Source organism: Balaenoptera ricei, chromosome 20 (assembly GCF_028023285.1).
Source record: "Balaenoptera ricei isolate mBalRic1 chromosome 20, mBalRic1.hap2, whole genome shotgun sequence".
NCBI classification, from domain to species: Eukaryota; Metazoa; Chordata; class Mammalia; order Artiodactyla; family Balaenopteridae; genus Balaenoptera; species Balaenoptera ricei.
In genome coordinates, this window is record NC_082658.1 from 11,156,130 (window position 1) to 11,181,758 (window position 25,629).

Below are 25,629 nucleotides of genomic sequence, written 5' to 3' on the forward strand. Positions count from 1 at the left end.
TGAGAAAACTGAGGTGCAGAGACAGGCCGGGGCAGTGGCCTCTAGGTTATCAGTGACCAACACAAGGCTGAGCGTGGGCCGCTGTGGTCACTTCATCCACACAAAGCCCCGATGCGATGCGGCAGGTGACCTCCACCTTGCATCTGAGTGGCTTGAAGCTCGGCTGAGTGACCAGCCTCGTGTCCTCGGGGCCCCTCCCGGGCTGGCCGCTGGCTCGCAAGGTCCTGGACACTGTCCAAGGGGCTGGGGCTGGACTGGGGATGCGCGCGCCCGGGCTCGGCCCACGGCGTGGGGGCCGCTGGGGTAGACCCACGTGCGAACCCCAGCCTCTGCCCGGCCGGAATCAGGGCCCCTCCGCCTCCCGCCCCGCGTGCGCAGCGGCAGGAGGCGCCTCCTCTGCGGCGGGCGACCTGGCCAGGCGCCGGGTCCACTGGGGGGCGCCACTCGACGGCCACACCCGAGCGAACCCTGCTGCGCCGGGCGAAGCGGGGGGAGGGGCAGGACCCAGGACGCCAGAAACGAAACCGCGCGGTCTGGCGGCGGTGTGGGCGCGGGAGCGGCGCAGGTGCGAGCTGGCGGGCAGGGCGGGGATTCGCAGTTGAGAGGCCCGGGCGCAGGTACACCAGACGCGGGTCTTGGCGGGCGGAGTGCCGATTTACAGGGAGGGATGCCGGGTCCCGTGAGTGCGGGGCGCAAGTTCCCGTGGGTACGGGCTGTCTCACGGGTCGGAGTGCGGGTCCCCTGGGTGCGAGAGGTTCCCACGGATCAGGGTCCCCGCCGGTCTGGGCCACGGTCGCGGAGGCGCGGCCCGAGGCGTTGCCGGGGAGCTCCGCTTGCGTCCTGATGCGCCGCGTCCGGCCGCCGTCCGCGCCGGGCCGCCCCTTCCTGCGGCGCTGAGTTTCGGTTTCGCCGCAGGTTCCCGGTCCAGCCCCGCCCCGCGGCACCGTGCATACCCTGTTCTCCGGCCGCGCGCAGCAGGTGGGGCTGGCGGAGGCAGCGCGCTTTCCCCGGGCCCCAGCTACATTCCCGGGGGCCCAGCCTCGGGTGCGGAGGACCCCCTGCGGGGAAACGCCGGTCGGGCTTTGAATCCGAGAGCACTGCCCGGGGAGGGGGCGCGGCGGGGCCTGATAGCGGACCGGGACGGGCCGACCTGGGGGCCTCTACCCGGGAACGGAATCCTTCACTTTCATTAATTGCAACAACGGAAAAGTGATGTTGCGAAAAATGCCCATATCTGTATTTCATGGTAACTTTTAGGAGAACGGCATCACTGCCCACATCACCGAGCCGCCCAGAGCGCAGGGTTCTCCCGACTTAGCAGGGGCTGCCTGTGGCCAGGGGCTAAAGGGCAGGTTGCCACCTCTCCGGTTTTGGCCTTGAGAGCCGCGAGTGGGACGCGGCCCTGGGGAGAAGAGAATGGGGGAGTGTGAGGATGGTGGGGGCCACCACCTGGTTCTCTTTGGTGGTGGTGGGCGGAATGTGGCTGGAAAAAAGGGGAAGGGAAAAGTCAGGAAGCTGATTGAATAGAGATGTGTTGGTGCCGCCCTCGCGTTTTCCCTTCGGCCCCTGGTGCTGGCGAGAAACAATAGGGCACTTGAGTGAGGAATTCTGATCCTTGCTGTGAGTTTTCTGGTCTGTGGGGAAGCAGAGCTTTGGAGAGAGGGAATACACCTTCGGAGAGAGGCCTGGGCCCTGGGGAGTCGTTGAGAGTATTTTAGTGAGAGAGTACCCAGACGACAGTGGTGGTTGCTTTAGGATGGTTGATTCAGGGGGCGTATGGAGGGGAGAGGGGAGGTGGGGACCAGGGCCCTGAGGATGACTGCGCACACTGAGTGCTTTTGGTCAGGCCCTGCCCCCCCCCCCCCAAGAGCCCACCATCAGGGAGACCAAGCTGGTGGTGGCAGAGGGGCACCCATGCTGCAGATGAAGTGAAAATGAGAATGGGATGCAGGCGCCGGTAGAAGGGCTGGGGCAGGGAGTCGCTGTTTGATGAGGGCCCTTTGGGTGCCCTCCCAGCTGGGGAAGGAGCTGACTTGGCCACTGCTCCAGCAAAGTTCTTGGACCTGAAGCCAGCAGAAATGGGTGGCCGGTGGATCTTTGTTCCCCAAGAGCCAAGACACCTGTCTCCACTCTCACCATGGATGCACTAAGTTGTCCCTGGAGGCTGGATATTCTCAGCCTGAGTCCTGGCCTTGGCATGACCCTGACCTTGGTTTGCTGCCAGTCCCACAGAAGGTGTTCTGAGGGCCAAATGGTCAATGAGAAGAGTGCAGGCTTAGCAGATGGCACTCCCCGTTATTAGGAATCTTGACCACTGGCCCCGTTATTAGGAATCCTGACTGCCAGCCGTATAGCCCTGGGCTGCCCTGTGCAGGCTGGTTCCTTTGGCAGGCTCTGACTCAGCCATTTGCTGCCAGCATATCTGCAGTGAGGCACAGAGAGTCTGAGTCCCTTGCCTGGGGCACGCAGCAGGTATCCCCACCCCATGTCTTATCTCGGGGTTTTGCACAAGCTGTGTCTCTGCTTGCTCCCCCACTACCCCCAGTCTCCACTCACTTGGCTCAGCTGACCTGGCTCCCAGTCTCAGCTGGGTGAGGAAATTTTTAGACTCACTGAGTGATGGAGAGTTCAGGAGGCTGGGAGGGGCAAGCCTGGTGGGGGCAGCAGAAAAGGAAGTGGGTGCTGGAGCCACTGGGGGCTCAGACCAGGAGGGAGTTGGAGAGGGAGGTTGGGATAAGGCAGGCTGGAGCGCCTCAGGGGCGGTGATCAGGCTGATTTTCAGTTGAACAAGGAGAACTTCTAGGCCACTGCAATTTCACTTTCCCAGAAATGAAACTGAAGCAAGGCTGTGGTCACATGACAGGTGGTGGGGTATAAAGCTGGCTGCCTCGGGACTCTTGCTTCCAGATCTGCAGAGGCATGCCAGACTCAGGAATTCCCCTCCCTGGAGGTATGGAGTGTCCTTCCTGCCGGCATATCTCCAAAGAGGAAGCCCCGAAGTTCTGCAGCCAGTGTGGACAGAAGCTGCTTCCTGCAGCCCCTGTACCAGGTAAGGCCCTGATGCGGCTGGGAGCCCAGTGGAGCTGGCGGTAGTGGGGCAGTCGGCTAAGTCCCACCTCCCTCCCTAGCAATGGAGACCTTGGTCAGCCGTCAACCCAGGCCAGCAGTGACGTCTTCTATGGCTAAAGAACTCTTTCTAGAAGAAGCACTTTTCTTAGAAATACAGTTTTATCTGGCCCTTTGCTGGAGGCATGTGTCACTTTTTACAGAATTTCAGTTTCATTTCTTGGAGAGAACTTGGGGTTTTCCTTCTCCCTTGGGAGTGGGAAGTGTTGGGCTGAGCTGAGCAGTCTTAGAGGATTTCAGAGGATGCTGCATAGTAGCGGTATCCTAGGCCCACTTGGTGGGGGAGGGGTCCCCACAGCTTGCATAGGCCCCTTCCTGGTGAGGGGCGGCCGGTAGGTGCATGAAGGTAGAACCATGCCAGGTGGGCCTCACCTGCAGACTCTGGTCGGTCCTTGATTCTCTCGGTGTCCGGGACCTTGGACTGTCTCCCTGCCCCTCCTAGTACATACTAGACATGCTCTGAGCGCAGGACTTTTGCACTGCCTTTTCCCTCTGCCTGGAACACACCTTTCCTCAGAGGGCAGCACATCTCCCCCATACCCTCCTTCCAGTCGTTGCTCAACTGTCTCCTTTTTTCTGGAGGCCCACTCTGACCATCCAGTTGAAAACTGTGCTCGCCCCTCCCCTTCACTCTGAATTGCACTTCCCCAGGCTCTTTGTCCTGGTAGCACTTGGACCATACCAGGGTGGGGCTTCAGAGACATTTGCTCTCCTTTTTTTTTTTTTTAAAGAACCAGCTTTTAGTTTTATTGATCTTTGCTATTGTTTTCTTTGTTTCTATTTCATTTATTTCTGTTCTGATCTTTATGATTTCTTTCCTTCTGCTAACTTTGGGTTTTGTTTGTTCTTCTTTCTGTAGTTCCTTTAGGTGTAACGTTAGATTGTTTATTTGAGATTTTTCTTGTTTCTTGAGGTAGGCTTTTATAGCTATAAACTTCCCTCTTAGAACTGCTTTTGCTGCATTCCATAGGTTTTGGATCGTTGTGTTTTCATTATCATTTGTCTCTAGGTATTTTCCGATTTCCTGTTTGATTTCTTCAGTGATCTCTTGGTTATTTAGTAACGTATTGTTTAGCCTCCATGTGTTTGTCTTTTTTACATTTTTTTCCCTGTAATTGATTTCTGATCTCATAGCGCTGTAGTCAGAAAAGATGCTTGGTATGATTTCAATTTTCTTAAATTTACTGAGGCTTGATTTGTGACCCAAGATGTGATCGATCATGGAGAATGTTCCGTGTGCACTTGAGAAGAAAGTGTAATCTGCTGTTTCTGGATAGAATGTCCTATAAATATCAATTAAATCCATCTGGTTTATTGTGTCATTTAAAGCTTCTGGTTCCTTATTTATTTTCATTTTGAATGATCTGTCCATTGGTGTAAGTGAGGTGTTAAAGTCCCCCACTATTATTGTGTTACTGTCAATTTCCTCTTTTATAGCTGTTAGCAGTTGCCTTATGTATTGAGGTGCTCCTACGTTGGGTGCATATATATTTATAATTGTTATATCTTCTTCTTGGATTGATCCCTTGTTCATTATATAGTGTCCTTCTTTGTCTCTTGTAACATTCTTTATTTTAAAGTCTATTTTATCTGATATGAGTATTGCTACTCCAGCTTTCTTTTGATTTCCATTTGCATGGAATATCTTTTTCCATCCCTTCACTTTCAGTCTGTATGTGTCCCTAGGTCTGATGTGGGTCTCTTGTAGACAGCATATATATGGGTCCTGTTTTTGTATCCATTCAGCAAGCCTGTGTCTTTTCATTGGAGTATTTAATCCATTCACGTTTAAGGTAATTATCGATATGTATGTTCCTGTGACCATTTTCTTAATTGTTTTGGGTTTGTTTTTGTAGGTCCTTTTCTTCTCTTTTGTTTCCCACTTAGAGAAGTTCCTTTAGCATTTGTTGTAGAGCTGGTTTGGTGGTGCTGAATTTTCTTAGCTTTGTTTGTCTGTAAAACTTTTGATTTCTCCATCGAATCTGAATGAAATCCTTGCTGGGTAGAGTAATCTTGGTTGTAGGTTCTTCCCTTTCATCACTTTAAGTATATCATGCCACTCCCTTCTGGCTTGTAGAGTTTCTGCTGAGAAATCAGCTGTTAACCTTATGGGAGTTCCCTTGTATGTTATTTGTCATTTTTCCCTTGCTGCTTTCAATAATTTTTCTTTGTCTTTAATTTTTGCCAATTTGATTACTATGTGTCTCGGCGTGTTTCTCCTTGGGTTTATCCTGTATGGGACTCGCTGCGCTTCCTGGACTTGGGTGGCTATTTCCTTTCCCATGTTAGGGAAGTTTTCGACTATAATCTCTTCAAATATTTTCTCGGGTCCTTTCTCTCTCTCTTCTCCTTCTGGGACCCCTATAATGCGAATGTTGTTGTGTTTAATGTTGTCCCAGAGGTCTCTTAGGCGGTCTTCATTTCTTTTCATTCTTTTTTCTTTATTCTGTTCCGCAGCAGTGAATTCCACCATTCTGTCTTCCAGGTCACTTATCCGTTCTTCTGCCTCAGTTATTCTGCTATCGATTCCTTTAAGTGTATTTTTCATTTCAGTTATTGTATTGTTCATCTCTGTTTGTTTGCTCTTTAATTCTTCTAGGTCTTTGTTAAACATTTCTTGCATCTTCTCGATCTTTGCCTCCATTCTTTTTCCGAGGTCCCGGATCATCTTCACTATCATTATTCTGAATTCTTTTTCTGGAAGGTTGCCTATCTCCATTTCATTTAGTTGTTTTTCTGGGGTTTTATCTTGTTCCTTCATCTGGTACGTAGCCCTCTGCCTTTTCATCTTGTCTATCTTTCTGTGAATGTGGTTTTTGTTCCACAGGCTGCAGGATTGTATTTCTTCATGCTTCTGCTGTCTGCCCTCTGGTGGATGAGGCTATCTTGATATTTGCTCTCTTGTTCACTGCTTTATCCCAAGTCTCTTGTGTGCTCCCTGGAACACAATAGGTACTCAATAAGTAATTGCTGAATGAACCAAAGAAGGTGCACTTTGAGGCAGGGATGAGATGGACACCCCCAGTTCTTTGATTGATCCTGTTTCTGCTGTATTTGTACAAAGTGCTCATGTTACAGATGCTTTCTTTGGACTGTAAGAGGTATGGAGAGGTGGCCACTTTTTGTTGTCAGTTTTTTATTGATTTTCTTTTGCTTCTAACCCTTCGGGAGGAGCTTGGTGGACAACTGAGTGTCCACTCTTATCATTGATTCCTGGTGCAGATAGTGAATCATAGCATGGCTGAGCTATTGGTGTCCAGGCAGAATTTCCCACCTGCCAGGGCTCCCCACCCTGGTCACTAGAACATCCGCCTGACTAGGTGGCCTTGGGAGGAGGGGTCTTTGGGACCTCAGAGACTAAAAACACAAATAAAACCAATCAGCTAACCTGTGATTTGCCTGATCCTGTGCTAAATATTGAGGGAGGAGCTATCATCAATCCCCATTTTAGAGATGTCAAGACTGAAGCACAGAGAGGTTAAGTAACTTGCCCAGAGTCACACAGCTAGCAACTGGCAGAGAAGGGATTTTTGAACTCAGGAGCCAGAACCAGTACCCTGGAAGGAAGCTGTGGTTGAGGTCTTACTGGCCTAGCATGGTCAGGGAGGAAGTTTTCCTCTACCCTTCTAGGTCCTTCTGGTTTGTCTAAGAATTAAATTGACAGACAGATTAACGGGAGAAAATCAGAACTTCATTTGAGTCTCATGTCCTGTGCCTGGCACCTGCTGAGACTGACCCTTTTGGGAGGGCCTCCAGGAAAGCTTGCTCTCCCCTGCCACCCTTTAATTTTGTGTGAGGGGCTTTCCCAGGGCTGCTGAGAGCAACTGATGTGTTTTCCAACAGAACAGGGAAAAAAGCCTTGTCTGAGAACCCTGGTCACCTTCTAGTGTCCTGCCTGTCCAGGCAGGTAGGGAGAGCAGGCAAGGCAGCTGTCTACCTCGGCCTGGTCAGAGGTCACTCCAGGGCCCCCAACCGTTAGTAGGGCAAGGTCACTACCAAGATGGACAGCCCACGCCTCTGAGATGCTTGGCGTCTCTGCCAGCTCCAGGGGCAAAGGCTTTGAGAGCTGTTGGGGGTTTGCTGGCTTCTGGGCTGCCTGCTTATCCTCTGTGAGCACAATGAGTGCTGGACAGGGCCATTGTCCTTAGGGCTGGCTTGCTGGGGGCGGTCCCTTACCCGTCACTGGGGGTCGGGGGTAGGGACCAGGCCCTGGTCACTCAGTGTGGGTCACACAATAGGGCTGAGGACCCAGGTGTTGAATGGTGAGTCCTGCCTCTGACCCACACCCACTTCCTGCCTACCGATTTCTCTGCTAACTCACACGCCAGCCAAGCCTCTATTTTTACAGGAATGGAAACTGAAACCAAAATGTTGGGAGGCTTGGGTGAGCTGCAGAAGGAGTTATCTCCAGCTTTCAGCCACTTGTAGGTCTGCCAGGCCGCCCGGCCTCTGAGCCCTGGGCATCCTGGATGCTGGGCTCCCTCTGGTGCTGCAGGTGGGGCCCGTTCCTCTGGAACTTGAGCAAGGTTGGGATCCACGGAGCCAGGAGAGGCTGCAGTGCAGGTGCCAGAGGTGCCAGGACACTTGGGTCTGGGCGGTGGGGGGAGTGGGAGGCCACGCAGATAAAGGCGTGAAAGGGGAGTGTGTGGAGAGTTCCAGGCCACCCTGGGCATAGGTGGAGGGCGACCGGCTTTGCCAGGGGTGATGTTGGTGCGGTCTGATGGTAGAGCAGGGGTGATGTTCGTCTGGTCCGATGGTGGAGGGTTTCCAATGCCAGTAGGTTCAGCGGGGCAGGGGGTAGGGGGTGGTCAGGAGCCCCTCCCCCACCCCAAGTCACCCCTGTTCTGGTAGGTGCCCCAGGGAATCCAGGTGGGACTTCCTCCTTGATTGCTAGAAGGTTATTTTGGTGGGGGGGAGTTCTGGGAAATGCATTTTTTCTTTTGTTTTCTGCATTTCCAAGTTTTTCTTGTCGATGGTTTTTTTTTTTTTTTTTAATTTTTAAATTTTATTTATTTATTTTTGTCTGTGTTGGGTCTTCATTGCTGCACGCTGACTTTCTCTAGTTGCGGCCAGTGGGGGCTACTCTTTGTTACGGTGCGCGGGCTTCTCATTGCAGTGGCTTCCTTTGTTGCAGAGCATGGGCTCTAGGCACACGCGGGCTTCAGTAGCTGTGGCACGTGTGCTCAGTAGTTGTGGCTCGCGGGCTGTAGAGCACAGGCTCAGTAGTTGTGGCGCACGGGCTTAGTTGATCTGTGGCATGTGGGATCTTCCCGGACCAGGGCTTGAACGCGTGTCCCCTGCATTGGCAGGTGGATTCTTAACCACTGCGCCACCAGGGAAGCCCCGTCGCTGTTTTTATAATGGAAAAAAGTAAGATAAGCAGGCTGAGACCCCTTAGGAGTCCAGGAGGGGCTGGGGGCCGCTGGGGGAGCTCTGGAGGCAGCTGCGGTGGGCGAGGGGTGGCCCCAGGGTTTGAATGTAGCTGTGGAGGCCTCACTGGTCAGGGAAAGAGCCGCCCGCCTGCCAGCACTTGTGGGTCCACTGATGTGGCCACTTGGTTTCTGTGGCTGCCTGCACTGGCCTTCGAGTTTGTGCTGCAGGGAAGGATAACATTTCCCTCTTCCCTCCTAAATTCTTTAGCTGGTCTAACAATTAAATTGATAAGAGACAGATTAACATTTCATGTGTACGGGAGCCCCATAAAAATAGGAGACCCAAAAGGCAGCCAGGCAATTGAAGCTTCTGTAACACCCTTACTTAAGGAGAGGGGTAGGATCTGGGGCTGCAAAGAGGAGGGCTTTTCACAGGAAGGCAGAGGAGAAGTTTGGAAAATAGAGGTTGCTCTATTATGCAGATAAGTTTTTTGGTAAAATGGTAACTATAGTAATGGCTCTCTTACTGGTATAGACCAGGGTATAGACCTAATTTAGGTATAGACCTAAATTTTCTGTTGTAAATTTAGGCCGTTGAGGGGGAGGCCAAGAGCTTTTCTTGAATCTGCTTAGTTTTAATTGTCTTTAGCACAAAATCATCCTCGTGCCAAAGTGACATATTTGGGGTGGGAAATTCTGCTCCCCTTCAATGCCCACCGCACCTGACCCAGGGACTGCCTGGTGGTGGGAGGAGTGCGTGGGCTGAGAGTTGCGTTGTTCTATGTGGTGGTTTTAATTTTTTAAAATTGTGATAAAATATTTAAAACAAATGATGGAAGAGATTTTCACAAACTGAAGTATGGGGAAGTTGTTTGGGCTTATACATGATTCAGCCTGAACTTTGTGTGAACTGGAACAGCCTGACTCATGGCCTGTCAAACATACCTCACACATGTGCTTTAACCATTAGCGACTCCACTTTGAAGATAAGGATAAATGCCTCCCTTGCTGTGGCGCCCACATCAGCACCCCCCCAAATTTAAGGTTCACTTCCCAGACACCAGGGTCATACTGACTTGCAGTGTACGTGCTAATCTACTTCATCTGAAACTTTGAAATGATGTACCCCTGTCATGTTTGGTGTGTGTTCTTTGTTCTGACAAGATATAAAACTGCTGAAAACCATGCTTCAATGGAGCAGTTCCTCAGAACTACTGAGAGGCTGCCTCCTGGGCTATAGTCCTCAGTTTTGGTCAGATAAAACTCTCTTCTGTTCCATATTATAGATTGATTATTGATTATTTGCACTGACACAAAATTTACCATTTTAACCACGTTTACGTGGACAGTTCAGTGGCATTAGGCACATTCACAATGTTGTAAAACCATCACCACCATCCATCTCCAGAACTTCTTCCTCTTTTCAAACTGAAACTGTCCCTATTAGACACTAACTGTCCCTCCCCCTCCCCCAACCCCTGGCATCTGCCATCCTACTTTCTGTCTCTATGACTTCTACTGCTCTAGGGACCTCATATAAAAGCTTGAGGCATGCAGTACTTTCTTTAGCCTTCAGGACAAGGCAGCTGCAGCCCCTGTTTTCCAGCTGGGGATTGCTGTGGGTGGCAGACCCAGAGCTGCTGTCAGGGCTCATTTGGGAGCCTAGGCGTGGAGTCTGTGCAGCTGACTGATTCAGGTTGAACTAATTTTGTAGCAGTGATTTGGGGTTGCCTGTGAGATCCCTGCCCTTCTCCCCTATTCATGTGCTAATCAGCCATTGACTGGATTTGGGATCTGTCTGAAGGGGAGCTCAGACCCTCTTAGCCCTCTCTGGATACCTGTGTGTCTGTTACCTGCAGGCACACCTGTCTGCAGGGGCGCTGCAATGGGAGGTCATGGTGCCCAGCGTGCATGTACCTCGTGAGCGCATGCTTCATGGGGCAGGGACAGGAATTTGCTCTGATTCAGCCACAGTCCTGGGGGAAGGATCATGGCCCTAGCGCTGTCCCTGGGGCCTATCCTGGCCTCTGAGCCTGGGTTCAAACCCTGCTCGCCCCCTTGCCAGCTGGGGGCCTGAGCAAGTCACAGCGTGGCTGTGAGTACTTGATGGGTTAGCATGCAGAGTATCCAGTAGGTGCTAGTTAAGTTTTGCTCCTACTGAGTCCTGCTAGTTTCTTGTTTATTTTGATAATTGTAGACGAAGTACATGCTGGTGCGAACGACCTGCATGTTACAGGAGGATATAAAAAATGGTAAAGCCCCCTCAGCTTACCCCCAGCCCAGGCCCTTCACACCCCCCATCAACACAACACCATTAACTGTTTGGTGTATCGCCTTCCAGATGTTTCCTCCGCGTGGAAACATGCACACACGCACGTGCGTTTCTATAAGCTGGTGCACTCTGCTTCCCTCATGTGGCACCGCTCCGTGGCCTCTAGTTGAGACCGGTCTCAGCTCTGCCATGCAGCAGCCAGCCCCATCTTGGACTCCTGTTCTTTTGCCACAGATGCACAGGGCTGGGCTGGATCCTTGCACGGGATCTGCCCCGAGGCCAGTCTGTCTGGAGGACAAGCTCCAAGGAGCGGCCTGCTGGCCCCAAGGGCCGGTGCATTTACAATGGAAACCTTCAAAACCCCCCACACAAGGCTTCTTCCGGCCCCTCTTGTCTGCAGGGTCTTCAAGGTTTCATTTCCAGCCATACCCTATCTAGGTTTGGGCCAGTCAGATGGGTAGAGACGGGTACCTCTTGGGTTCCACTGTCACTTCCTTCATTGGTAGGGAAACTAAGTGTCTTTTCAAGGGTTAAGAGCTCACTTATAATTCTTTTTCTTTGAACTGCCTCTTTTCTTTTGGGAAGATCCTTTTCTTCCTTTTTTAGTTTATTCTTATTGATTTTCACAGTCACTGGGGCTGTTTATATTGGAGGCAACTAGAAACCCAGCTCCCTGCTTCCTCGGCAGGAGGAGTACACTGGGCCGCACGCGCTCGTGTCCAGACCGAGCTCTACAGATCTACACAGAGCTCTGCATCTTTCTCAGGTCCCGACAGCCCCGCTTTGTCCTTATGCTGCTGCCCTCATGGAGGCAGACTGGTCGTTTCCAAGCATAGGGTCTGTTTGTCTGACTGGGAAGAAGGAGTGGATGAGTTCGAAACCCCAGTAACCAGCCCTGGACCCCTGCTATACTTCTGCCAATCACTGGGGCCACGGAAATGCCAGGTTCTGATTGGATCAGGCTAATGGGGGGCCACCCCCCGCAGTGGAGGCTGGGGGAAGAGAGAGGAGGTCAGGACGCCCACAGTTTATCATCAAAGGACAGTGGCCCCGGGCTGTCGTGTGTTACAAATACTCTCCCAGCTTTATTTAGTTCTTTGGCCGTAAGGTTCAGAGTGTGTTTGTAGATGTTTAATGTATTTGTTAGAAATTCTGATTCCTGTTAATTGAAATCATCCAGCGAAGGCTCCTGAGGGGCTTTTGTTCCAGGCGCTGGGGACTCCAAGAACAAGGCCACTGGTCCCTGCCTTCCAGAACTTACAGAGTAGGAGGGCGGTGATATGACTGGGCACCGGGAGAGGGGAGTGGAAGGCGCTTTTGGAAGGTTCACCCCCCTCCCCGCATGGGCCTGGGGCCTTGGGGATCAGTCTAAGGGAGGCTTCCTGGCAGAAAACCATCTGGAGTGTGTGTGTCTCGGCGGGGAGTGGGGGGCATCGAGACCCAGGTTTGAAAATAGGATCTCTGAAGGATTCAGTGTGTGGGTCACTGTATCAGGCTCTTGGTGCTGTGGGTGACAGCTCTAAACGGGTGTGATTTTGGAGGCAGACCAATCCCCAGGACACACGGATGGATGAGTGCAGGGAGGTGTTGGGAGACCCCTGGGCCCTGCTGGGAGAGGGGCTGGGAAGGGGGAGCCCGCCCCTGGGGAGAGAGGGGGGCTGCTTTTGGGAGGGAGGGCCGGGCGGCAGTCCCGGTTTGGAGCTCTGTAGAGTTTGAGGTGTCGCTGAGACATCAGGGTCTGGGGCTGTACTGATGCAGACACCGGGAGGAGCTGGACTGTGGTCTCTTGCTCGGCTGGGGCCGGGCTCCCGGGTCCCTTTCGCCCACCAGACAGCAGAAATTGTACCAGGCTTGCCTCACCACACGCAGGGCAGGACCTCGAGTGGGGAGAGGGCTAATCTTGGACAACGCTCGCGGGAGGAGTCCAAGTTTTCCTTCGTGACGTTCACTTGTTTTTCCGAGATGTGACCCATGTGCATCTGCCTTTGTAGATTCTGAGAACAACCTCGAGGCGACATCGGCCCCGGAGGGAGAAATGGAGTATGGACAAGAGCTGAGGGAGGACAGCAGCCCTATCTTGTCCCTGGGCCCAGGTGATTGGCAAGAAAACCCAGATGAGCCCTGTTCGGACGTCTCCTGGCAAATCCAGAGAGTGAGTGCCTGGCCCCTGGGGAAGTGGGTCTGGGAGGAGTGGTTCTGCCCATCCACCTGCTCTGCAAGGACGCTGCTTCCTGCTGTGGTTTCATCAGTGGCTGAACAAGGTCCCACATGTCCCCACAGCATCCTCTCCAGTACAACCTTATTACTCTGATGCCCAGCCCGTTGGCCCCTGCATGCTGGGCTGTGCCAGAGCCGCCCCTTCTGTGCCTGATTCATCGCAGGGTCTCTGGTTTCCCAGCCCCCTTCCTTTTCCTCCCACCATACCCAGCACGTCGTGTCTCCCAGACGCTGTGCTTGGGCTGGGTCTGGGTGCCTGAGTTTCTGCCACATGGGTATCTGGCTCTTCTCTGGGCGTTTTGCATGGACCAGGCAGTCCCTAAGGTGCCTCCAGGCTCTGAGGCAAGGGGGGTGCTCGGGAAATGCCACCATTTACCCAGACGTTCTTCCTCGAAGGGGAAGCCAAGCCATCTGGTCTCCCTGTAAGTGTCAGACCCCGAGAGAGCGTCTCCTGAGTAAGTGACCAGGCTGGAGCCCAGGCGAGGCTTGCAGAGAGTTACCTGGACAGATTCAGGGAGAATGATGGGGGAGAGCTCCCCACGCTGAAGTCTAGCCTGTCCAGACCCAGACAGCCGGGTCTGTTCCCACGTTTCTTACTGAGAGGGACATTGTCTCTCTGCCTGGTAGGGGCTGGTTTCTTGTCTGGTCCTCAGTTGTTCTTTGTGGTCAGACAGTGTGGGAGGTGCTGCAGCTGGCAGTGTTGCAGCCCTTTGTGAGTGTGTGTGTGCATGCATGTGTGAACAAATGTGTGTACATAGTATATGTGTGTGCACTCGTATGAGAATGTGTGTGTGGTATATGCGTGTGTGTGTGTGTGTGTGTGAGTGTGTGAGGTAGTTGTGATGTGTATATGTGAGTGTATCCTTCCCCTTGGACAGTAATCCTGTCCAAAGCAGGATGGCCAGCTCCCATCCTGGGCCACGTGGGACACTGAAATTTGAGATAAACTCTTTTTTTTTTTTTAAAATAAATTTATTTATTTATTTATTTATTTTTGGCTGCATTGGGTCTTCGTTGCTGCGTGCAGACATTCTCTAGTTGCAGTGAGTGGGGGCTTCTCTTTGTTGCGGTGTGTGGGCTTCTCATTGCAGTGGTTTCTCTTGTGGAGCATGGGCTCTAGGCATGGGGGCTTCAGTAGTTGTGGCGTGCAGGCTCAGTAGTTGTGGCACGTGGGCTCAGTAGTTGTGGCGCACAGGCTCAGTAGTTGTGGCATGCAGGCTCTAGAGTGCAGGCTCAGCAGTTGTGGCGCACGGGCTTAGTTGCTCCATGGCATGTGGGATCTTCCCAGACCAGGGTTCGAACCTGTGTCCCCTGCATTGGCAGGTGTATTCTTAACCACTGTGCCACCAGGGATGTCCCTTGGGTACACTCTTAAAGTGAGTATCAAGGAACACACACCATTAGGAAGTAAGTGTATGACACTGATTGAAAATGGTATTGAGCCCAGCAGGATTAGGGCTTTTTTTTTTAACCTTGACTGAGTAAGTTTAAGCTTCTCTTGGAAGAAAAAATGAGCAAGAATAACCAAGAAAATTTTTAAAAAGAAAAGCCTTGAGTGGGACGTGATGTATTAGATGAACAAAAACATGTTTCAAAGCCAGTCATTAAAACAGTGACTCTTGGGAGGAGTCAATGTACCAGAATAGCTAACCCAGAAACAGACCCTAATGTGTATAAAAACAGTTGGAGAAAATATACATAAATATTTATCTGACCCATGGATGGGGAAAGATTTTCTAGTAATTAAAGCAAAGGTGAAAAATACAAATAAAAGATTGGTATATGTGACTCCAGAAAAAGTCTTAAAAGAATTAAAAATCTCATATCATGAGTACAAATGAAGGGCAAACAGTTTAGGAAAAATATGTATTTACATATTTGTGTGTACATAAAAAGATTTGTATTTACATAACATTTTTTTTAGCAAAGAGTGAGTTGCCTCAATATGTCAAAAGCTCTTAGAAATCAAGTAGGAAACAGTAACCAACCCAATAGAAAGATGGGCCAACAATAGATATAGTCCACAATAGAGAAGATAGAAATGGCCATTAAACGTATAACTGTCCCACCTCTGAATCAAACACTCAAAAGAGCTGCAGGGTTTTATATTAAACCTATCAAACTAACAAACTGACTAAAAGTCAGCATTTACAGCGATGGGGCAGTTTTCTCCCTGTAGGTGAGAGTAATGTGGTGGGACCCCCTGTGAGGCAGGTGCCCTTTGACCTGCTCTTCTGCTTCTCTACTGTCTTTGTCAGAAAATAACCTCAGGCATGTGAGAGTTCATTTGAGGATTTTATCACAGCCTTAGTGTTTTATGGCCAAATGTTGGAGTCCACCTGAATATTCCACCCTGGGGAGTGTCACTTGTATCATCCTTACGGCAGAAAGTACTGTGGCTTCCAACTGTTATTTCTGTCAAAGATTAAAGATATGAGGGAATTCTTGTAATCAAATCCGATAGATAAATAAAAAGATAAAGAACAACGTATAGTAGAGTGATATCAGCAAAAATGGCAGAGAAGGGAACTCCGAGGGCCTGTCCCCTCAGAGAAACACCCCAATAAGTGAGAACTGTAAAAATAAATTTTACTGGAACTCTGGAAAATAGTCTGAGGTTTGCAGTAACCAAGTGAGCGCAGAATCAAGAAAAAGGGGCTTAACCTGGTAAGAGAGCTTTGTGGTGCCGTAGCTCAACCTTAACTCAGCCGTGCCCTCCTCTCCCACGTGCTGGTGATCTGAGGATGACAGCCTCGTTCTGATGTTCTGCTGTGGGCTCCCCGTTCCGGAGGGGGCCGAGCAGACCTGTCCCCAAGGAAGTATGTTGTGACCTGTCTGGGAGTTCCCAGAAGGAATAACACAGGGCACTTGCCTTTTTTACACCTTACTTGGAACTAACTCTCTAAGGGTGGAAAAGCAGCTGTGCAGAGGGTGTTCCTCAAAAGCACTGAAGGCAGATGGAAAGGTGCTACCTGCGCTCCCCCACCCCCGGGTGGAAGGTTCCAGCTGGGGTCACCAGCAGATGTGCCGGAAGCCTGGGGTGAAAAGCCTGAGAAGTTTCCTCTGGGGAATAAGATTTTGAAACAGCTACCAGGATTGGTGAGGAATCTGGAAAAAGCCACGCAAGTGCCCGGAGCTCCCCCAGGGGCTGGGTACAGGGTTCCTCCTGGTGGGACGAGAATGATTGAGTTACATGGAAGCGATGGTCATACAGTACTAAATGCCACTGAGTTGTGCACTTTAAAGTGGTTAACTTTAGGTTATGTTATGATCTTCACCTCAATATAAGAAAACTGTGTAATATTGTCATAGAAGGGGATTTAAAAACAAAAGCCTGGATGCACACTTACCCGTACAGGAGAGGAAGCCAGATGCGGTGAACACGGGAAGGCTGGGGGGTGGTCTGGTGATTAGCTCCTGAGGGCTTCTGTGACTGTTGCCAGTCCCTGCAGTGACCTTACATAATCCTAGTAGACAGTGGTGTGTGCGTGGTCGGAAGGGCCTGCAGGCGAGACCATGATGTTCTAACAGTGGTGGGATGACATGCAGGGGCCCAAGGGAAATGGCCAGAACCAGGACCCGGACCACTTGGCCTCATCCCCAGCCGCTGAGTGAGTGGGCCCTTCACCCGGCTGTCGTGCGATGGGTGCAGGGGTGTTGGGGTTACGGGCCGTGGGGAGCTCCTGTCCCTACCTGCCCTTCCTGTGGTGGCCCTTTGGTGCTGACTGACCGGGCGGCTTTGCTGGTTCTTGCTTCCAAATGGATTCGTTCTCCCCCTGGGACAGCTTCCCCCGCCCTGTGAGGAAGAGGGGCACCGGATGGAGCCCGGAGAGTTGGGTTGAAGGTGCCTCCTGACCCTGTGGTTGCTTCCAGTGTCGCCTCGGTCCTGTCGTCGGCTTCCTTCTGGGAGGGGATGGAGCCAGCCTGGGTACCTGGCGCTGACTGGGGTGGGCTTTGCGCCTGGGCCACCCACGTGCTCTGACCCGTCTCACCCACTGGGCCTTTCCAAGTGCCCCTCGGAGAACTCCCCTTCCCTTTCCACGCTGACTGCCTGCCCTCCCCAACACTCAGTCAGAGGCTCGTGGTCTTTCCCCTTGTCCGTCCCTGAGGACAGTGCCAGCCATGAGGCCCCCATGTGGGAGGCCCAGGTACCCTCCCCTGACCTGCACCCAAGGGGGATGGCACAGGGCTGGCTCTGTGCTGCCTGGGGTGTGCCATCCAGAGGGGTTGGGCACTGCCCTGCGTGCCCCCGTCCCCGAGAGCCCCCTCAAGGCCTGGCCTCAGGTGCTGGACTGCCTGCTCCTCCAGGAGTGTCCCCGCAGCTGCATCTGTGTGGAAGCACCGGCCTAGGCATTGTGATGGAGCTTAGGGAACCAGGGCCTGGGCCTGCTTGCATGGGAGGTCCAGTGTGCCAAGGCTTGCAGGCACCAGCTCTAGCATGGGGCAGCTCGCCTGCATGGATTTGCTCTGCCTGCCACCTGCAGGACCCTTTCTTGGGTTCCCTACACCCGGGACCCTGTGCCTGCTGAGCCTGGACACCCCGGGGGCTGGGGGGCTGGCTCAGTCCTCACTCGAGAGCATCTCTCTGCCCGGGCCTGAGTTAGGGGTCCCTTAGGTCCTGATGGAGCGGTGCCTGTGGTCACCCTGTCCTGTCTGAAGGGGTCATGTTTCAACAGGGAGTTGCGTCAGAGGGTTTTGTAGATGCGGCAGACGGCGCATCCACATCCGATGAGCTGGAGGCTGCTAGTTACCCTGCCTGCAAAAGAAGAAAAGAGGATGCAACCCCGTTTGAAGTCCCTGACGCGTGCTCTCCAGACTCTGAGCAGGTAGTTTGCATAAATAGTGGCACACGATGCCTCCCGCCAAGGCTTGCATGAAACTGAGCCCCACACCTTCTCTGATGCTGAGGATAGCTGGTGGGGAGGCGCTTTTCACTCCTACCTGGGCTGGTCTAGGAAGGAGCCATGCCTTTAGGTGTCAGCTCTTGTGACTCTGAGGATGTTCTACTAACATTGAATTTCAGCTTTATTGTATGTGGCCCCCTACCCCGCTTTTCCATCCATCTTTTAATTTCTTGTGCAGCTATCTTCTTTGGTTCATGGGAAAACTTACCCCGAAAGCTCCACAGGCCATACAGATTCTCTTCATGGAAAAGAGCAGGGGGGGCTGGGTTTTCCGTGGGAGCTGGGACCAGGCTGGTGGGGGTCAAAGGCCGAGCCTCTGCTGGGGCTTAGAGAAAACCCCCAGTCCCGGCAGCTGCCAGCGCCTGAGGTTATGGGCTCATGTTCTGAACCCCAGTTGTGCAGAGGAAGCCTGCTAAATTTAGTCTCTGGTTTCTGGAAGTTCAAATCCTGACTTCTTTCATTTTCTATAGCATCTGTGAGTCTTGTGGATTTCACTAATAATATCAAAAGTGAAACTAGCTAATATATGTAATGGAAGTATTTTTGCTTATGAGGAAAAGCAGTGAGGCTTCAGACATTGAAGAGTGATGTTTGTGGTGTTTAACTATCAGTCTTTTACAGAGTGGTGACTTTTTTCCTGAGTAAGATGGCCATTGATTCATTTAACAAAGATTTATTTGAGCAGCTGCTGCGTGTGGGGCACTGGGTGCTCGGTGTGAGGGGGAAGCCTGTAAACCAGGTGTGGTCTTGCCTCTGGGCTTGGGTTTGTTGGTTAGTTAAGAACGGAAGCACCTTGGGAATTCCCTGGAGATCTAGTGGTTAGGACTTGGTGCTTTCACCTCCTGGGGCCGGACTTCAATCCCTGGTTGGGGAACTGAGATCCCACAAGCCATGTGGCACAGCCAAAAACAAAAACAAAAAAAGCAAAAGCACCTTGTAAATACAGCGGACATCAGGGTGCGAGCACTAACAGAAAATGGGGGTGGGGGGTGGGTGGAGAACCCCTTCATGATCTACACAAACAGGAAAACCAAACTGCAAATAGATTTTCCCAGAAGGAAGGTTTAATATTGTAAAGATGTCAGTTCTCTCCTCAGATGTATACATCCAATTAGCCAGTTAATGTGTAAAAGTAGTATTGTTCCCAGTGGGTTTGTTTTTGTTTTTGTTTTTGTTTTGAAATAGATAAAAGACTCTAAAGTCCATCTAGAGTATAAATTGGCAAGAGTTCCTATAAAGAATGTGGAAAGGTAGAACAATAAATGGGAGATTTGACATCAAAATGTATCATAAACTATAAACATAGCAATATAACATCCTAATGGAGTAACAGAGACCCATCAGGGAGGGTTGACATAGAACATCCAGATGCAGATGTGAGCATTTATGGCAGTTGAGCACGTGCTAAAGGTGGCATCCTGTATCACAGAGTGAAGTTGTGTTAAGTAAGGGGTGTTTGAACCGTGGCTAACCATTTGGAAAAAACGGTTCTTTACTCATACTAAACACTAAAATATATACCAGCTTGGTTGACCATTTTAAAGTAAAATACACCCTAAAAGTTCTTGTAAATATAGGTGACTATTTATAAAATTATATAGATATTCCTAAGGCTCACCAAAACAACCCCTTAAATGCTGATAGGGGCACAAAAATATTCCAGATTCTGAGTTAGAGGGGACCATTCAGCAATAACGTGGAAAAGCAGATGGCTAGAAAACATTTGCAACATATGACAAAGGGTTCACAACTGGAATACCTAATCAATTCTCTCAAAGAAATAAGACATCCAGGCACTAACAGGACAGTGGGTGAAGGACACAAAAGGCAGTTCCCAGGAGAAAGAGATAAGTGGGCAGCAAATGTGGGGGAGTTCTCCTGGAGGGGTGATCAGGGGAGAGCACATGCCCACCGCCCGGAGGCTGCCCTGTTGCCTCTCAGATGGGTGGGGTTTGGTTTTATTTATTTACATATTTTATTATTATTTTTCAAATTGAAGTATAGTTGATTTGCAGTATTTCAGGTGTAGAGCAAAGTGATTCAGTTATGTGTATATTACATATATATATTCTTTTTAAGAATCTTTTCCATTATAGGTTATTACAAGGTATTGACTATAGTTCCCTGTGCTGTACAGTAGGTCCTTGTTGTTTATCTATTTTATATATAGTAGTGTGTATCTGTTAATCCCAAATTCCTAATTTATCCCTCCCCCACATTTCCCCTTTGATAACCATATTTGTTTTTATGTCCGTGAGTCTATTTCTGTTTTGTAAATAAGTTCATTGGTATCATGTTTTTAGATTCCAGGGTTTTGGTTATATTAAAAAGAGGGTTTGGGCTGGTGGCTGCTGCCACAGGTGTGGTGACATCCACCAGTCTGCTCTTGGGGGCTGGGGTGTGGTCTGGGGTCCGCGTAATGGGCTGTTATCATCGTGTCACCCTTTCTCCCAATGGTTGTCTTCCAGGAACTGGGTGACGCCCCTCCAGGGGTCCGTCTTGCATTTACTGCCATCTTTACACAGCCGTACCTCTCAGGCCCTCCTGGTTCTGCGGGGTCGCCTACCTCACTGTGGTGTGTGCTTCCTTGTTCTTTCCCTGCTGACAGCGCCCTTCCTTCTAGAAGGCAGACCTGATCCATGTTCCCTGGGGAGGGCGGCTGGCACCTGTTCATGAGGTCAGAAACCTCCTACCACCTTCTGTGATGACCAGAAGGCATCTGGTCACACACTTGTCGCAGAGGGGTCCTCCTGTACCGTGCCATGAATGATACAGGAGCCCTGAGGATGCTGTGGCCCAAGTATATCTACCAGAGCCTGACATCTTATGCACCAAAGCTGTTAGAACATTGATTACCTTGACTTATTTGGGGCTTCTGTAAAAACGAAACAACCTGCTTGGAAGTTTGAGTATTTTAACCATTAGAAATCTTTTGGTTGCAAATAATTGAAACCCAGCTCTGGTAAATTAATACAATAAAGGGAATTTGTCACTCACGTAACTGAGAAATCCTCGGGTAGACCTAGCTGCATGCGAGGTTTAATCTGGGCACCTAGATGATATTCCCAAAGTCCGGGTATGTCTCTGTGTCTTTGCACTGCCTTCTTCATGTCAGTTAGCTCCTTGGCCCCTCAGTAGCGGTCTCCACCACTGTGGACCCTTCCACAGTTATCCACTTCCCACTGCATCATTCAGGGGACGAGAGAATGCCTCCTTCGGGGGCTTCCAGAGAAGAAAGAGGAAGCGTCTCCTTCCCAGGGGAAGCTGTCCTCAAATCTCAGTGGCTGTGATTGGAATACATACCCATCCCTAAACCAATCACTGTGGCCAGGGTGGTATGCTGACCCTGCAGCTGGAGTAGAGTTAATCCTGCTTGAACCACTTGGCTGAGAACGGGAGGTTCAGGGGACCATTTCCTGGAGTGGGGGAGTGGGAGCAGGGCGCCAGGCAGCTGGCGGGGCAGGGATGGTCCGAGCACCTCTCCAAGGCTCCAGAACTGGTCCAGTCAGGCTTCCTCAGCAAATCCAGGAATCGTGTGGTTCCCTTAGTAGAGATTCTTGTTGGACTTTTTCCTGATGGCCCCTCACTTCCTCCTCGGCATTCCCTACTATAGAGTCTCGGTTCCCTTTTGCAGTTGGCTAGCGTCTAATTGAGAGGCCGGCCCTGGTCCTAATGATACCACTTGTTGGGACAGGTGAGGCTGGGGGTCACCCTGATCTTCCTAGTTCTCATCCCAGTTTCTTTCCTCTTGCTGCTTCTGCAACGCCCACCTTATGTTTGTAGACAGACCCCCACCCCGCTCCCCCTACCAAAGCACTGCCCACGTGTGTCATCCCAGTTTTACAAAAGTGGAAACTGAAGCTGAGAAAGGTTACTTGGGTCTGGAGATGGCGGAAAGGAAGGCTGCAGAGAGGGAGCTTGGGCAGTGCCTGTTTACTAGAAGGAAGTGCTTGATCAGATGCCAGGTGGAAAGGTGACACTCTCCTCAGCCCTGCCGTCCTCCCTGAATTGGCAAAGCACTTCCTATTGAAACCGCACTCCTTCTCGGATTGGACTTGAACCCAGCTGCACCTCAGATTGGGCCTTGAACCCACGATCCCTGACTTAGGAGGGGACTCGAACCCACTGTCTTTTAACTGAAACTGCTCACCTGGTCTCAGGACTTAATGAAACTCAGGTCCTTTTGTCTCATCACAGAGATAATTCAGCATGAGGCAAAGCAATAGACAAAGAGTGAGTTTGTTAGCATAGGACACTTGTGACAGATACAAGTGGGCAGGCAAGGGAGCGCAGCCCCAAGAACAAAGAGGGCTACATTTTTATAATCAAAGAAAAAGTGGGGAGAGGAGAAGACCACCTTCTTCCTCATTTTTAGGTAGACATCAAGGCTTACATCATTAGTTCCTCCTTTGACCCTATATATGGTCTAACGGGGACAACATGGCACTATTTAAATCATATATGTGTTAGCAAAAGGATGGTAACATACACTAAAATATTGTAATTCATCTGAGGTTTCAGTATAGTGTCCTCTTTCACCTAGTTTCTTCCCCCCCTCACCTATGCTCCTGTCTTGACTACATGCAGAAATGCCACTCTTCGGGGACCATTAACTCCCTGACTTCAAGTAACAAGATTCAGACCCCATATCTATTGTCTTGTGTTTTAACTATCAGGACTTGTGGCTTGAGTGTGCCTGGTGCTTGGATGCGCCTGGTTTTCCTTCAGCGTAGCGCAGATTATCGCTAGGTTACTGGATTCTTTTCTTGAGTGGTCATTGGCCTGCAACAGTTTCCTAAGCTCCCTTAAAATTCCTTTTCTGTCTTTAATCCCCTAGTGGGATTTCTAAACTAACTATTTAATTATTCTACTCTCTCCCTGTCACTATCAGTGCAGATGAAGGCAGAGGACCCCTGGGAAGTGGGGCAGAGCTAGTGGGCCCACTTAGCCTCCAACATGTCAGCTTTTGTCAAGCAGCTTCACTGACTTTCTGTCCAACGAGTCAGTGTTCCCACCTGTCACCCCCGCATCCTGCCATAGGTACCTTTTCAGGGTCTGCAGCACCACCCTCATGTGTGCTCCTGACCCAGCACTCAGGTGAGTGAAAGAGGCTGGCCTGCCTTCCCCCAGACTGAGGTCTCCTCTCTGCTCTCCCTGTGTGGGAGGCCTTTGTTCTTTTGATGGAGAAACAAAGTGATGCTCATTATAAAATCAGAGGTGTATTCTGACCAAACCCCCACCCCCCCCAAGAAGTAGCAAACTGTTGTTTTTTCTAATTAATTCTCTTTGGGCAGGAATAGGAATAGCCTTTATGTATGCATATAGAGCTGGTGCAGTGTAGCTTTTTTTTTTTTTTTTATAACGTACATTCTTTTTTTATAAATTTATTTATTTATTTATTTTTGGCTGCATTGTTGCTGCGCGCAGGCTTTCTCTAGTTGTGGCGAGCAGGGGCTACTCTTCATTGTGGTGCACGGGCTTCTCATTGTGGTGCTTCTCTTGTTGTGGAGCACGGTCTCTAGGCATGCAGGCTTCAGTAGTTGTGGCACGTGAGCTCAGTAGTTGTGGCCCATGGGCTCTAGAGCACAGGCTCAGTAGTTGTGGCTCACGGGCTTAGTTGCTCCATGGCACATGGGATCTTCCCGGACCAGGGCTCGAACCCATGTCCCCTGCACTGGCAGGCAGATTCTTAACCACTGCATCACCAGGGAAGCTCCCGCAGCGTAGCTTTTGAATTGAGGTATAATTGGTATTGAGTGAAATGCACAGGTCTTCAGGGCAGAGCCCCCTAGATGTTCTGCTGTGTGTACAGCCTCGTCACCCCCACCAGATCCAGAGACAGGACATTGCAGTCCCCAGAAAGCTCGGTAGCATCCCTTCCAAGTCAATAAACTCTTCATTTAAAAAGTGTTTTAATTAAATATTATGCCCACCATAAAGAGTATGTATAACATAAATGCAGGATTAACTAAGTGAATACTCATCCCCTACCATCCATTGTAAACATGGACAACTATTGGGGTCTCCTCCCAACCACCCCCATCCGCTGCCCACACCCAGAGGTCGTGACCCACGTCCGTGCATGCATTCCCAATCATCAGTGTTTAGTTTTAGTGTGCATATTCCTGACTAATGCGGTCAAAATGACAGACCACAGTAATTAGGAGTAGGTAAATATGTAACAACTATAATACATATAAACTTGATTTTTGTCAAGGAAAATTTTAGACTTTAGCCTCGAGCCTTGCTATATGGCAGGCGTGCCAGCAGCCTGAGATCTGCCAACATCCCAGTCCTGTCTGTAGACCCGAGAGGGGGCTGGGCACTCACGTGCCCCCATAGACGTGTGTTGAGAGAACTCTAAGTCACCTGTGCAAAATCTAAATCTTATTCTAAGGGTTTTTTTTTTCTTTTTTTAAGAAATTATTTATTTATTTATTTACTTATGGCTGTGTTGGGTCTTCGTTTCTATGCGAGGGCTTTCTCCAGTTGCAGCGAGCGGGGGCCACTCTTCATCGTGGTGCGCGGGCCTCTCACTGTCGCGGCCTCTCTTGTTGCGGAGCACAGGCTCCAGACGCGCAGGCTCAGTCGTTGTGGCTCACGGGCCTAGCTGCTCTGCGGCACGTGGGATCCTCCCAGACCAGGGCTCGAACCCGTGTCCCCTGCATTAGCAGGCAGACTCTCAACCACTGCGCCACCAGGGAAGCCCTATTCTAAGGGTTTTGAAGCAGCTTATAAAAAGAACAGTTAAATAGGGATAAGAAAAGGAGAAAGCAAGGTAAAGGGGAGAAAGGCAAATTGGAAATCAGAAGTCAAAACCTTTTGTTCTTGGATCTGATCACAGAGCCGACAGAGGGGTGTGGGGTCCCAGGGGGAGAGGAAATGTGCTGGTGCTGCAGGGAAACACGGGACTTTCCAAGGAATTTATTTAATGAGACAGAAGTGGTTAGGCACCTATAGGGGGTCAAGGGTTGTTCTAGACACTGTGAATGCAGCAGTGAAGAAAACAAGGACTTCCTTCCTGGAGGGGAAAGAAAATAAAGACATATTTAGTTGACAGTGGCTAAGGAGGGAAATAAAGCAGATGCGGGGCTGTGAAGGTTTGCTTTCCTACTGAGGGTGTCTGGGTGGTCTGCTGAGGGGTGTGGGGCAGAGGACTAAGTGAAGGAGGTGTCTGGGGAAAGACGGAACCTGAGGCAGGAGGCGCCCTGCTCGTATAACTGGTGATGACACGAGAGGTCAGTGGTACTTACGGATTCCAAGAGGGGGGCCACGTCCACAGGGCCCCACGGGAGGGAGAAGGAGCAAGGGGAGAACGTGGCCCAGAGCCTGCCTTGTGGGGAAAGGCAGGCAGGTTTGAGCAGGTTTAGGTTTGGCTGGTTTGAATACTCTTCGTGGGCTCTGGGCTATAGGGTTGTCTAACTGTCCCGTACTTGGCCCTGCGGTGATTTAGTGCAGGGAATGTTGGCTTGGAGGGAGAGTTTGATAAAGGAGGTGGGGGGCAGGGCTCCATGTTAGTTGGTTTGCAGATGAAAGATCTGCTCAGATCTTTCATCTGCTCAGAGAGATCCCTCTCTCTGGGAATTAGCTAGCCCCGGGAGGGGCAGTCTCTCCAGGATTAGCAAAGCCCCCCCAAATGCCAGAGCATCCTAAAATACAGAAAGTAAAAAACAGGATTAATACTGGAGACCAGGGGATGAGGTTAGCAGGCAGTGAGGACCAGTCATGCAGGGTCTTC

General features: G+C 50.7%; 1 protein-coding gene across 5 annotated transcripts in view; it reads left to right on the forward strand.

The window, feature by feature from the left end:
• The first annotated feature begins 476 nt into the window (after positions 1–476).
• RNF213 (ring finger protein 213) overlaps positions 477–25,629 on the forward strand; it is a 115,168-nt gene continuing 90,015 nt past the window's right edge. Inside the window, exons 1-4 of one of the 5 annotated variants that reach the window (XM_059908490.1) lie at positions 477–565; positions 2,908–3,049; positions 12,762–12,922; positions 17,664–17,813. In XM_059908490.1, the coding sequence (XP_059764473.1) occupies positions 2,920–3,049; positions 12,762–12,922; positions 17,664–17,813 (441 nt within the window). In that variant the 5' untranslated portion in view covers positions 477–565; positions 2,908–2,919. Of the gene's footprint in view, positions 618–927; positions 979–2,776; positions 3,050–12,761; positions 12,923–17,663; positions 17,814–25,629 lie in introns of those variants that run through there. The other 4 variants (XM_059908487.1, XM_059908486.1, XM_059908488.1 and 1 more) reach the window with 4 other exon arrangements.